Source organism: Diabrotica virgifera, chromosome 7, assembly GCF_917563875.1.
Source record: "Diabrotica virgifera virgifera chromosome 7, PGI_DIABVI_V3a".
Classification (NCBI taxonomy): Eukaryota; Metazoa; Arthropoda; class Insecta; order Coleoptera; family Chrysomelidae; genus Diabrotica; species Diabrotica virgifera.
In genome coordinates, this window is record NC_065449.1 from 89,101,549 (window position 1) to 89,117,124 (window position 15,576).

Genomic DNA, 15,576 nt, shown 5'->3' on the forward strand with positions numbered 1-15,576 from the left:
TAATCGTTTTCTTGATTCCTCATTAATTTTTTCTGGGCATTTCAGGCGACAACTTAATCCACAAGAACTTTTTATAGTTTTAGCTTGGATCACTTTTTTTGATCTAGAACTCGAAACATATTCTTGTCCAGAGTCTTTTAAAGACTTAGCAGTTTTGGCATATCGTTCATTTTTTTTTTGTTTCCTAGGTTTGTCGATCCCATTTAAAATAGCAGATGGAATATCCTCCATGACATTATTATTTGCAATCCGAACATTTTCATTATCTGTTATAGTTAGCAACTCATCACCAATATCGTTAGATATAACATGTTCATTAAAATCCTCGTTAAAAGAATTTGAATTATTCTCATTTATAATTGTCGTCAAATCACCACTATTTTTACTTACTACTTCTTCATGTATGATTATTTCGTTTTCATTAGAAAGTTCTGAATTTTTTTCATCTACGTAAGCTGCACATTTAGTGAAAGAATGTGAGGAAGAACTTGAAGAACATGTAGAGGATCTTGTAGAACAGGAGCACGAGCTGGAAGAAGATGAAGATCTGGAAGTAGATGAAGAGCTGGATTTTCGGCATCTTTTTTTGGGGGGTGCGTAGGTTCTGTCATCGTCTGAAACGGGTGAAAAGTCACCACTGTCATCACTGGATAAGTTTTCGTTGTTAAACGAACCGAAGTCGTTGCTGGATGTTTGTAAATGGTTGGATTTAGTTTCTGTAAAACCTAAACTTTGGCATCTTTCTTCCATTTTTTCAGGTACTGGATTTTGACTACCTTTATTTTGAGCTACTAATTGTAATATTCTTCTACTTCTACTGTGTGAATTGTCCATGATTATAACCCCTTAAACAAAAAAAGTCTATGCACTTAGCAATATTTTGATGGTGTATCTAACGTTAAAATCATGTTCTTTTTCAAGAAATAATCACAGTTATTTATATTTCATTATTATAAAACCACTACACACGAGAAACTGCAATTAATATCTTTTATTTATCTTTTATTTATTAAAATACAGCATGATTGTCCTATTATTTTTACTAAAAGACTGACATTAAACTAAATTTGACATTTATCGAGTTACAAAAAACAGTATAATCTCATTCCACTTCTTAGAAAAATGGCACTTAACGAAAAATGCTATTATTTAATTCGTTGATATAAGAACTTAGTCATTTAGGTTATTCAAAAACCGACACTATACTTAAAATGTCAGTTTTTCATTCATTAACTAGGCAGAATAACTACATAATTTACGTAAAAACTGGCACTAAAGAAAAAATGTCACTTTTTTACTTACCACGACGTGCTTCTCCCTTAACAATCCGCCGGAAACAGATAGAGTGCCACTTTTTAAATTACCACTTTGACAAAACACCTAAAAGTCAAAAGTGACACTAGCGACTTCTAGGAGAAACTATGCGAGCTATTAGAACAGGAGTCTCTGCAAAAGGAGCGTTTAGTCAAAAGTAATGCAGATGTCGCTATAACTAAAAATTGATGTTTTCAGTATAGTGCCACTTTTGTTTTCAAGGTGCGATATTTCATTTTTTTTTAATTATTTGACCGTTATTTCCAGGTGCCGATTTAATTTTCGTCTTTAAATTATCTATTAATTTTACTGACTCACATAAATTTATCTCTTGTTTTTCTAATAAGGTAATTGTGGTAACTATTAATTTATAATTGTCATTGATATAAGCGAGTTCCTGTTTCAATTTGGGATTTTTTAATATTTTTTTGCTTCTCGAATGGCTTCGGAAATATCATCATCAAATTCTGACATAACTAATTCTATTTCATTGCAGTGTTCAAAGTAAAAAAAAAAAACTGCTTCGAGCCAGGTTCCTCACCTTGTAATTACTGGTTTAGGTGGCAAAGGGACACCGGGAAGTATTTCTTTATATATTTGCACCCTCAACGGAGCCTTTACAAAAACTTTTTTCATAAAATTTATAAAATTATTTACCAACGGAAACAGATTTCTTATTTCTTCAGCAATTCTAGTTACCCCGTGGGCTACAAAAGGGCAATGAATTAAATTAGGATAAAAAATCTTTAAATTAACAGCAGCTTTCAACATATATGCCGCAGCATCTGAAAGCATTAAAACTATTTTATTCACTGGTATAGGTTTGGGTAAAAAGAGGTTTGTTAAACTATCTTGTATAAATCGACTTTTTGTTAAATTGTTTGTTTTTTCCAATTCTTTAACGGCAACTAAATAAGGTTTTCTCGCAAAGTTTTCGTTCAAAATTCCAATCATTAAATTAGATATATACCTGCCGCATACATCTGTCGTTTCATCCACGATATATACAAAAAATTGTCCTCTAACTCCCGCTTAATTTTTGAAATACATTCCACATAACATTTTTCCACAGTATGTTTTCTCAATGTAATCTCGTCCGGTAAGGATTTATTAAGATATTTTTCGAAAAAGCATTTAAAACTAGGGTTATTAACTTTATAAAGAGGAATGTTGGATGCAATCATCATCTGGCATAAATCAAATTTAAATGCGTCTTCCTCCTTTTTTTTATGAATTACGTTTATGAAGTGGGGTTCCACAATGCTGGTCAATAAAGTACTTTTTTCTAATTGAAATCTGAAAATTTAAAAATAAATAATTGGAATTATAAAACTGCTTTAGAATTTAGTTATGTTGTGGGACGAGAAAAAAAGAGAAAAAATAAAACTTACCGATTTGCCGCATGGTTTACAAAATGCTCCATCTCCTTCTAGAGAAAGTTCCGAATAAGGTGCGATCCATAGCCTTAATTTAGATGTCATCTTTTCACACAAATGTCTAAAACGTTTTAAAACGTGTTCTTTGCTTTTCGGTATACGCAACAAAACTAAACTAGGTTATAGCAATTTGTGACTAAACTCTGATACAGTAACCGACTGTACAACTGATAATAAACTAATAAAGCTTAGGGATTTCCAAATAGTTATCCCTCAAGTCTCGATCAAGTACATGTTCCTAAAAAATTTGTTATATAAACAAACCATTGATAATTTATTATTGACCCAAAATTTTATTATAGAATGGTTTAGTAATAGAATAATATCATGGGTAGTACCATGATATTTTAAAAAAGGCACAAATAGGCGGAATTTACGAAAAAGGCAAAAAGTGCAAAAAACAATTATAATAGGCAAAATAGGCAAAAAACGGCATTTTGCCTATAATCCGAGCTTTACTGATGACGATATTTTTAAATATCAAAAACGTTCTGTAATGTAGCCCTAAAAGGGATTTTAATAAATTTTATACCTTTTACAAAGGATTTTTCATCAAATTGTTATTATAGCTAAATATGTAGGCATGTAAGAAGAAAGCAGCGTTCTCGATTTTATCTTACTAGCTTCTACCACTGAGACATATAGACAACCTAATAATTTATTTTGACCACTTTTCAGAACCACGGTACCACTACCAACGTTGACTCCAAATTTGCAAAGAGTGATTTTAAACAAAGTTGATGGCAATCCCGAGAAGATAGTTGGGGACCAACCTATAGTATCAATGATTCATCTTAATGAGGTAAAGATGTGGGAAGATCTTGCACTTGGAGATATTTATGTTCTGGATTACAAAAATGTTAAACTGGGACATGTAGGAAAAGCAACCCCACAGATGTTTAAAAAACTGGATTTTATCTGCGAGGTAAAAATAACACTAATAAAATAGTTCTTCTATAAAATAGTTCACTAAAAGAGTGTAGGTGCAAAGTGTCGGGCCAATGTTATTTAAATGCATTATTTTTTCGAATCCTGAGAAAACATAAATATTTCTGAAAAATATAAACGCAGAATGAAAGATTATATGTATAATATTGTTACCGAGGGCCGAAAGTCCCTGAAAACTTCTAGGTATAATGTTTATTTTATTAAGTTACAGGAGCGAAAAACAAGAGAAAATTAAGTGTGATTTTTAATTTCAAATATCTCATTCAAAATAAACTTTCTTTTTATTCTAAGGAACTTTAGGCCCTTGGCAATGATGCAATCTTTGATTCTGCGTTTAAATTTTTCAAAAACAATTTAATAGCTTCAGAATTTGAAAAAAACTGAATGCATTTAAAAAGCATTGGCCCGAAATTTTGCGCATACGCTCTTAACGGAAAAATAATTATTAGTCTATTCACTCACGGTAAAATATTGCAAAACCTTCGAATTTTAAAGAACCGCTTTGATTGACATATGACAGAAAAAAATGATATTGTGCTAATGGGTGATTTTGCCCTGGGGGAGAATATCACCCTTTCTCGGGGGTGAAAAATCATACTTTCAAACTAAGTCAGGAAGTGTATAAACTAACTAATTCTAAGCAACTTTTGTTCTATTAAGTCCATTCACTAAGTCAATACTTTTCGAGATATTTTCGAGTGAGTATATTCGTTTTGCAGCAAAAAATCGCATTTTTAGTGAAGTGTTTCAATGAAGTTTATAGGTCTGGATCCCGCGTATGAAAAAAAGCTGATTAATAGCAAGCTGAAAAGTTGTTAATAGCTTAAGGGTGTTTAGTCGGACAAACTTCTAGTGGTCAGGTCACTAGTCGGGTGATATATGGGAACACTGGAACAAGGAAATTTTTAATTGTGGAACAGGTTAAAAATTTGGAACGGTCAGACCACGAAAACGGCACATGTATTTTGTCCAACAGAACAGACTTAAACTCTCCGAACTGAGATTTAAACTCTCATGCAAAAATCAGACTGTTATTTATTACCAAATGTGCGTTTTAATTAGTGGAACACGTAGAATATGTCAAATGACAGGAATTATGACAGGTAATAAATAGCAATCTGATTTTTGCATGAGAGTTTAATCTCTGTTCGGAGAGTTTAAGTCTGTTCTGTCGGACAAAATACATGTGCCGTTTTCGCGGTCTAACCGTTCCAAATTTTTAACCTGTTCCACAATTAAAACTTTCCCTGTTCCAGTGTTCCCATATATCAAAGTTTGACCAACTAGACACCCTTAAGCTATTAACAAATTTTCAGCTTGCTATTAATTAACTTTTTTTTCATACGCTGGATCCAGACCTATTAGTTCGTTTTGAAGCATGATTTTTCGCAAAGAAGTAACTCAAAAAGTAAGTACTTGTCGAAAAAAAAAAATTGTTAGCAGATACAGCTTATAAAAAAGTGAATAAAAACGCTTTATTTATAAAGTCTATAGATCCAGTAGAAGCAGACTTCTATTTAACCTTTCACATAATATAAAAAAGGCAACTTAAAACTACTATCATTTTCTATATCTCGGGATCTACTGAATATATTTAGTCCAGAGAAATAAGATTTTTCTCGTGACACATCCCCCTCCAGGCCGAAACCAAATTTTTTGAGTAGTATGGATATCTATATTAATAACGTTTATGTTTCCTGCAGCCGATTTTGATGATATACATCGTTATAAACAAATGAAGATCAAAAAACGGTAAATTTTCGATTTTTTTGTCTATAACCAAAAAGTTAAGCATTTTAAACAAATTTGAAAGTAAGAAACTCGTAAATCGTCTAAAAAATTTCAATATGGCGTTCGCTGAATATGTCTATTCTTATTGGTTGCTTAGAAAATTGCAAAATAAATTATAAATTTTGAGTTTATATAAATATTCATAACTTATGTAAAAATTAAGTTAAAATCTTCTTATTACACGAATTCCTGAGACTTCTGGTGCTTAAGTTATATTTTAAATTTCAAAGAAATTGGTCAAATAGTTTAAAAGTTATTTAATTTGTTTATCCCAAATTCATTTTTTTGCAACACTATAAGTCAGAAAATGATAGTTACAGTAAGACTTCTGACACTTATGGAAGAAGAACATTTATACTATTGACTTCATTTAAAAAAAATGACAAAAAGTAATTTTACACAGTTTAAAATTATTCTGCAAAAACACGTCGATTTTTTGCTTACTTATAAACAATTAGAATAACTTTTTAACCGTTACCCGTAGAAAAATTATTTTTTCATATTTGGAAAGACTGAATTTTTATACACATTTAGAAAGAAAAACAATTGTCCTAGGACAATTAGGGACGAAGATAGCCCCCCCTTTTTTTAATTCACATGTTTTGCAAAATAATTTTGCAGTATTTAGAATTATTTTTTGTTATTTTTTTAATTAAATTAATAGTATAAATCTTCTTCTTTTATAAACTATCCAAAGTATTAGTGTAACTTCATCATATTCTGAAATATACATTGCGTTGCAAAAAAAATTAATTTGGGATAATCAAATTAAATACCTTTTAAACAATTTGACCAATTGCTTTGAAATTTGGGGTATGATTTAAGCACCAAAGGTCTCAGCATTCCTTGTAATAAGAACGTTCTAAGTTAATTTTTACATAAGTTATGAATATTTAAAAAACTCAAAATTTATGATTTATTTTGCAATTTTCTAGGCAACCAATAAGGATAGGCATATTCAGCGAACACAATATTGAAGTTTTTTATACGATTTATTAGCTTTTTACTCTCAAATTTGTTTAAAATACTTAACTTTTTGGTAGTAGACGAAAAAATGAAAATTATAGAAAAAGCAGGAAACATATAGGTTATTATTATATATGTCCATGCTACTCAAAAACTTTGGTTTCGGCCTGGAGGGGGTTGTGTCACCAACATGATATTTTTTTTCCTTATTTCTCTGAACTAATTGTGATCGTTCTTTTTTTAATTTGTATGTTATTTTTCTTTATATTACAAATATGCAATTTGCCTAATTAGACATTTATTAATTAATAAACAGTCTAATTTGTTTAAACAATTTTTGAAAAAATAATTTTTTCCCAAAAATTCATGATTTTAATCATACTATCATTATTAATCATAGAAAAAGTTAAGGTATACTTTAATAAATAAATTAGCTTCAATAAATAATTATCTAATAAAAATAAGGTATTTATTAAAGTGTGCTTTAACTTTTTCTATGATCATTAATGATACTGTGATTAAAAAAATAGATTTTTGTAAAAAAAATATTTTTGAAAGAATTGTTTAAACAAATTAGACTGTTTATTAATTAATCAATTTATAAATAAATTGCATATTTGTAATGTATGTAGAAACTGCAAACCTATTTAACCTTTAACTACCCGCGCAACAAGTTATAACATAACTATACGCGTGGCGTACTTTATACGCCACAAAAAAGTACACTTAAAAACAGCGGATTTGTTTATTTTGTTTTGAAAATTACACTTAGTTGTTTGTTATAAATTGTATTCGGCATCAGCGAATACTTGGGAGTTCCTTCTCAGTAAGCCAATTGGGATTTATAACTGGAATATGATCCCATGATAAATAAAATTACTAATAAACATTTTTTTGAAATGTGATTTTTTACATGAAAAAAAGTATTGTTTATAAAGCAAAATATATTTTGTGCCATAATGACTAAAAAACAATTGAAAGATGTACTTATATTACTATAATCGTGGCGTATATTGTCCACCACCGGAAACAACAAATAAGTAAATAACGATCTTCCCAGAACGCCGATTATAACGAAACTAAAACCAATTGTAAAGCACATTGCAGTGATAGGTTAGATAGATAAATAAGGACAAAAATTATATTTTTAAATGTATTTGCAGTAGAATTTATATATCTGGCGTACAAAATACGCCAGCGCCTGTAGTTAAAGGTTAAAAAAAGAAAGATCAAAATCCATTGAGTTGATCCAGAGATACAGAAAATTGTATTAGTTTCAAATTGGTTTTTCGGTATTTTAACTCGGTGGATTTGTAGTAATCGTTTGAACTATATTTTTGAAAAATCGTAGAGGGTGCTGTGAAGGTACAATGTTTGTGCAATTTTTTTAAGGAAAACACAAATCCCATTCTTTAAAATGGCATTAATGAGATTCCTTAATTATTATAAACAAATTAGCTGTGGGTAATGTAACACATAGCTATTCGTGTTAAAATACTAGCTTTTAGAATATAGAAAAAGACTATTTCTACGGACAACATGTTCTGTCTTATGTTATTGCCAAATATAGGTCTCTGGGATAAACGAATAGAATAACTCTTAAACTAATTAATGGCTCGGTCTCAAATTTTGAGGGTTTGTTAAGTACCCCAATACCCAACTTTGGGTGAAACACTAAAGTTCTAAGGTAGTTTTAGTAAAAGTTTTAACAAATAACGATTTTCACTTATTTTGCAGTTTGCGTAACAACAAATTAACTTTTTAACTTTCAAAAATCGGCATTTTGAAGCTCTTCCAATGTTCTAAAAAATTAAATTTTGTAATTTTATATCAACTATTTAGCCTTTGAATGGGGTGTAAAAAATCGAAAAAATCGCGTTTTTTGCACTAAATTATTAATAATTAAAAAACGGACGCGAACTCTAGGCAGGAAATAGGTAGGTTTTCTTTCTATAGGTCTACAATAACTAAAAAAGTAGTCAGCTACCTAGATCTTTGAGTATCCCGAGAAAATCCTTATTTCTATTGACTATATGATACTTGCGTCTCTTCTATGGTTAAACAGTATATTCGGCAAACTCTACAAAGGCAGAATAGTATAGTCGGTTCGCTAAACTCAGACGCAAATGGCTAATGATTTTAGTACGTAACTTTTTTGCTTTTTGCCAATTTTGACAAAATTTGCAAAATTACTAAATATTTAGTAATTATTAACTATTCAGTAATAATTTTTTTGACAATTTTATCAAATTGGCAAAATTACTAGCTTAAATCACTAGCCAGTTGAGTCTGAGTTTAGCGAACGGACTATATATGCTTTTTCTCATGAGGATCTTTCAGTGCGTCACAGTTTTTCGATTCCTTTCTAACGCATTAAATTGTATGTGACAGAAAAACGCACGTCGGTGATTACTAAAGCTCGGATTTATAGGCAACAAAAATTGAAGAAAAAGGCGCCTATATAGGCAAAGATTTTTATTAAAAAAACAGGAATATTAACATTTAGGCAACATATAGGCAATAAAGGAATATAACTTATTATTTATTGTACAAAGTGAGTTAACCTAATATTAATTTAAGGCAGGTATATTTACACAATAGTATAAATAAACTAGTAACTAAATAACTGTTAATTAATAATTAAACATTGTAACCACTTAAAATTTTATCATTAATAGAAACAACTAAATGTTTTTCAATATTTTCGGTCTTAAAACTATGACTTCGATCACTTAAAATTAATTTGTACATTGAAAACGAACGTTCGACATCGACAGATGTAATTGGAGCATATTTCAGAGCGGATAATAAATCTGGCATAATTTGTAATTCCTCGGAAAATGTCCCATTCAAAACTTTAGCAACATTAGATAAAAACGAAAAACTTTCATTCTTGTCGAAAACATATTTCATTTTTTTAAAAATTAATTGACCATTACTTTCAGGTGCCGATTTAATTTTCGTCTTTAAATTATCTAATAATTTTACTGACTCACATAAATTTATCTCTTGTTTTTCTAATAAGGTAGTTGTAGTAACTATTAATTTATAATTGTCATTGATATAAGCGAGTTCCTGTTTCAATTTGGGATTTTTTAATATTTTTTTTGCTTCTCGAGTGGCTTCGGAAATATCATCATCAAATTCTGACATAACTAATTCTATTTCATTGCAGAGTTCAACGTAAAAAAAAACTGCTTCGAGCCAGATTCCCCACCTTGTAATTACTAGTTTAGGTGGCAAAGGGACACCGGGAAGTCTTTCTTTATATATTTGCACCCTCAACGGAGCCTTTACAAAACCTTTTTTCATAAAATTTATAAAATTATTTACCAACGGAAACAGATTTCTTATTTCTTCAGCAATTCTATTTACCCCGTGGGCTACACAAGTGCAATGAATTAAATTAGGATAAAAATCTTTAAATTAACAGCAGCTTTTAACATACATGCCGCAGCATCTGAAAGCATTAAAACTATTTTATTCACTGGTATAGGGTTGGGTAAAAAGAGGTTTTTTAAACTATCTTGTATAAATCGACTTATTGTTAAATTGTTTGTTTTTTCCAATTTTTTAACGGCAACTAAATAAGGTTTTCTCGCAAAGTTTTCGTTCAAAATTCCAATCATTAAATTAGCTATATACCTGCCGCATACATCTGTCGTTTCATCCACGATAATATACAAAAAATTGTCCTCTAACTCCCGCTTAATTTTTGAAATACATTCCACGTAACATTTTTCCACAGTATGTTTTCTCAATGTACTCTCGTCCGGTAAGGATTTATTAAGATATTTTTCGAAAAAGCATTTAAAACTAGGGTTATTAACTTTATATAGAGAAATGTTGGATGCAATCATCATCTGGCATAAATCAAATTTAAATGCGTCTTACTCCTTTTTTTTGAACTGCTTAAACTATCCCGCAGAGATATTTGGGCTAACTTAGAGGAATTTAATTTTTCCAAATTATGTTTATGAAGTGGGGTTCCACAATGCTGGTCAGTAAAGTACTTTTTTCTACTTTAAATCTGAGAATTTAAAAAAAAATAATTAGAATTCTCAAAACGGTTTAGAATTTAGTTATGTTGTGGGACGAGAAAAAAAAAGAAAAAATAAAACTTACCGATTTGCCGCATGGTTTTCAAAATGCTCCATCTCCTTCTAGAGAAAGTTCCGAATAAAGTGCGATCCATAGCCTTAATTTAGATGTCATCTTTTCACACAAACGTTTTAAAACGTGTTCTTTGCTTTTCGGTATACGCAACAAAACTAAACTAGGATATAGCAATTTGTGACTAAACTCTGATACAGTAACCGAGTGTACAACTGATAATAAACTAATAAAGCTTAGGGATTTCCAAATAGTTAACCCTCAAGTCTCGATCAGGTAAATTTTCCTAGAAATCTGTTATATAAACAAACCATTGATATTTTATTATTGACCCAAAATTTTATTATAGAATGGTTTAGTAATAACATAATATCATGGGTAGTACCATGAAATTTTAAAAAAGGCACAAATAGGCGGAATTTACGAAAAAAGGCAAAAAGTGCAAAAAACAATTATAATAGGCATAATAGGCAAAAAAAGGCATTTTGCCTATAATCCGAGCTTTAGTGATTACATTTCGTCGGTGAAATTTATAACATTTATTCTAGTTGTCAATAGATGGCGCTATAATCGAAAAAAAAGTTATTTAGTAATTATATAGTATATCTACGAATATAATCTGTACAATTTATAAGACTATACAAATCAAAGAAAATAGCATTTTATAAATGCAATAAACCCAATTGATTTGTTTTTATGCCAAATTGCAAATAAAATTTGACAACTGTCAGATTTAACTAAAATTTCATGTGAGAATAAATGTCATAAATGTGTATTATCACGGACTTACCTTTTTTTCTATCATTTGTGACGCACTGAAAAATGCTCATGAAAAGAAGCATACATCGTCTTGCACTGCTTATCCCTGGTATATATTATGTTTTATCTATTTTTTTAACTTGTAAGATATAATATATGGTATGTATATGCTGTTATACGGTAACATACTTCATAAAAACGGCGCCTCAATGCCAATGGTAAAATAGTATATTATTTTCATCTCGTCTCCTCCGACGGTATGTCTTTTATACAGTGAGCACGTAAAGGTTGGAATAAATTCATTTTCTTGAGAATTGATGTTTTTGGAAAAAATCCCGAAACAGGTCAATTTTTATTTTTAAATTACGACTTTTTGGCATATATATCATACTGGTGATGTCACCCATCTGGGCGTGATGACGTCATCGATGATTTTTTTAAATGAGAATGTGGGTTGTGTGATAGCTCATTTGAAAGGTAATTCAATTCTCTATTCAATAATGTTGTTCTGAAGCTATTTCCTTGTGGTATTTTTATAATAAACTATTTTTAATGGGAAATAAGCCACAATTTTAGCAAAAAAATGATTTTATTAACGTTTCGAAGCCCAAATCGGGTTTCGTTGTCAAAATACAAAACACTACCTACTATTTATTTTGTATTTTGACAACGAAACCCGGTTTGGGCTTCAAAACGTTAATAAAATCATTTTTTTGGTAAAATTGTGGCTTATTTCCCATTAAAAATAGTTTATCTATTCAATAATATAAACATTAACATAGTTATTTATACAGGGAGTCCAAAAAAATTTTGTGTCATTTTGGACCTACTATTTTTTTTTTAACAATAAATCGAACATATTATAACTTATAACTAATTAGGCAACATAGAGAAATTGTCACTGTCATTTTAAAAAACCTGCGTCAGATTTTCTCTTATCTGTTCTTATCTTTATCGATATCTGTTCAGTGTAGTAGTATATTATTTTAAGAATTCGTTATTGTTGTTTCATAGGAAAGTAGTGTTTATTTATAGTTCATGTAGATTTGAAAAAATAGATTATTGTTAATTGTGAGTTTTAGTTATAGGTATGTAGGTAAGTATATTTTACGTAAAACTATTTCGAATTCTAATGCGAGTATATAAAATTTTAGGAGGATATTTTATTCTAAAAATATTATCAATAGTTTAAAAAATTGGAAATGTTCATTTAAAGTTTTATTAAAAAAAAGGGTTGAAACTCGTTAAAGTGCTTTTGGCGCTCTATGAACTACATAAAATAAGACGGCTCTTCAGTCAATAATAAAAAAAGTGTCAAAAATAATAAGGAACTACATGGCCGTAAATTGTTGCTGCGCGCCCGACGTTGTAATTTTTAAAGGGCGCCCGGTCAAAAGTTAAATACTTACTTTTTGAGTTATAAATAAAAAGAACATTTTTATTCAATCGCAAGTAACTTGAAAAGTATTGACTTACTGAAAAAATTCTATAGAACAAAAGTTGCTTAGAACTATTAAGTTTATCCACTTCCTGACCTATTTCGAACGTACAATGTTCTTTAAAATCGGAACAAAAACCGTGAGCAAATGTGTACTTTAACCACTGATTATTTTAGGAGATCTGGAACAATCAAATTAAGGAAATGCATATTATTAATGCTCCTAGTGTAGCTGATGCTCTAATTACATTTATGAGGAAATATCTATATAGACGATTAAGAGACAAAGTAAGTAAGCATTTTGATACTTTTATAAAATTTGTTGACCTCAAATAATTATTTGTTCTCTAAAGTTATTTCTTATTTTGTTATTTTCACCTTATTTTAGGCTTCAATGTGGAATGTATTCTTCAATTTTAGATTAACCATATATTTTACATTAGCTATATATCTTCACAAAACAACTTAAAATAATCTGCTATACAGACGACGCAATACTAATCTCTCAAAGTGAAGATGATTTACAACGTATGCTACACCAATTTAATATAACCGCTAATCAAATATATTACATATTGTAACGTGACTATTGTAATTACTTATAATTACAATAAAACTAGCGGTTCGTATTTATTTACGACTTTATTATTTATTTATACAAGTTTACTTTACAAACTTTAGCTTAAGACTAAAACTGTATTTACAAATATGCCCGTATTTATACCCAGTTGTTATTCTGGAACAATCGACGCCCATCTCTAGCTATCAGCGTGTTCCGCCTACGGGTCCCTCCTCCTTTCCGCCGAGGCCTAGATCATTCGATGACGTCATTCTCGAGGTGTTTACTGTTATACGGTGGTCGTCCAAGATTTCTCTTTTGTTACACTGCTCCCCTCTTAAGATCTGAGCGTCCCGATCAGCAACTCTAGATGAAGGCCCAGGATGGCGGAATCTACACGACTCTCCAGCTCTGCATACACCCTTCAAGAAGAAATAGCAATCTACTGTCTTTGAAGGGTATGACATCTTCGGGTTCATGCAACACACAGTAATTCGTACGCCAGTTTCTCTGAAGATGACTTCAAGCATGCTTCTCACAATCTTCCAATCCAGATTTTCTACTGCATGGCCTATTTTTGGTATAGCCAAATCTTTGATGTCATAATTACACACGATTTTCTTCAAATTAGTTAGAGCACGCCATATGTTCTCGTAGCTTGGCGTGTCCGTATAAGACTTCCTGGTCACTATATACAGCAAAGATCGAGGACCATCTTCCAATCGCAATACTCTTCCAATTTTAGGTTGTTGATTCCTTAACTCGTCCAGGCGGCCGAACTTTCTATTGAATACGGACGAGATTCCTTTAGTCATCTCGAGGTCTTGGGCAACACAGTGGGCTAGAGAGACGTTTTCTGGAACACCAAACAGATCTTGCTGAACTTCTGTGGTCACGCCGAATCTAGCACTCTTTATTTCTGCGTAATTTGACATAAATTCCTTAAAACTTGGCTGTGGTGCATCTTTCATCTCCTGTTGGAGGACTCGGGCTTCCTCTGTTTCATTTGAGCCAGCATATGGTGCAAGACGATTTATGTGAATAACTTTTGGTTTACCGTTTGGTAACTTCTTAATTCTGTATATTACGTCATTTATTTTCTTCTTAACTTCATACGGACCTTCCCATTGTCTTTGCAGTTTAGGACACAGGCCTCGACGACGTTGTGGATTATAAAGCCAGACAAGATCACCTACTTCGAAGCTTTCATTCTTGCAGCGAGAATCATATTGATCTTTCATTCTGTCACTGGCTATCTGGATGTGTTGTCGGGCAAGTTCATGAATGTTGTTCATTCGTAACTTCAGGCGGTCTACGTATTCTTCGCCTGCAACATATTCCTCGGAAGGTCCGCAACCAAACTCTAGGTCGCAGGGCAAACGAACTTCACGACCCAACATCAGGCAGGTTGGTGTTTGACCTGTAGTTTCATTTATGGCCGAGCGGTAGGCCATCAGGAATAAATGAATGTGTTGGTCCCAATCTCGCTGATTTTCAGATACAACTTTGGACAAGTGTTTACCCATCGTTCGGTTCATCCTCTCGACCATCCCATCTGATTGAGGATGCAGGGGTGTTGTTCTGGTCTTATTGACACCAATCAATTTACAAACGTTTTGGAAAAGAGCTGACTCAAAGTTTCGCCCTTGGTCGGAGTGGATCTCCAAGGGAACACCAAATCGGCTGAAGAATTATTTAACAAGTACCTCTGCAACGGTAGCAGCTTCTTGATTTGGTAATGCATAGGCCTCGGTCCATTTCGTAAAATAATCCATGGCTACCAGGATGTATTTATTTCCAGCATCAGTTTCTGGAAATGGACCTGCAATGTCGATTGCTACTCTTTCCATAGGACTGCCAACATTGTACTGTCTCATGGGTGCTCTCTTTTTACCAACTGGACCATTACCGGATGCACACAGTTCACATTTCTGGCACCATCTTCTTACATCATCTTTACAGTTCACCCAATAGAACCGTTCTCGAACCTTTTGCAGAGTCTTCGTAATACCAAAGTGTCCACCTGATGTACCGTCATGCAACTGACGCAATACTTCTGACACTTTACTTTTAGGTACAATCAACTGAAGCTTAGATTCTGTACCATCATCGTTCTCAAAGGTTCTGTACAGAAGATCATCTTTTAGTATCAGGCAATTCCATTGGCTCCAGTAGGCCTTGACTTCCGGACTACATGCACTAATGTTTTGCCAACTAGGTCTCTCACCTCGACGCATCCAATCCAATACTCT

At 31.6% G+C, this 15,576-nt stretch overlaps 1 protein-coding gene across 1 annotated transcript in view; it reads left to right on the forward strand.

Annotated features, from left to right (window-relative positions):
- LOC114340990 (alpha-tocopherol transfer protein-like) overlaps positions 1 to 15,576 on the forward strand; it is a 53,296-nt gene that overhangs the window by 23,327 nt on the left and 14,393 nt on the right. Inside the window, exons 3-4 of the mRNA XM_028291771.2 lie at positions 3,429 to 3,675; positions 12,943 to 13,053. Coding sequence (XP_028147572.1) covers positions 3,429 to 3,675; positions 12,943 to 13,053 — 358 coding nt within the window. The remainder of the gene's footprint in view (positions 1 to 3,428; positions 3,676 to 12,942; positions 13,054 to 15,576) is intronic.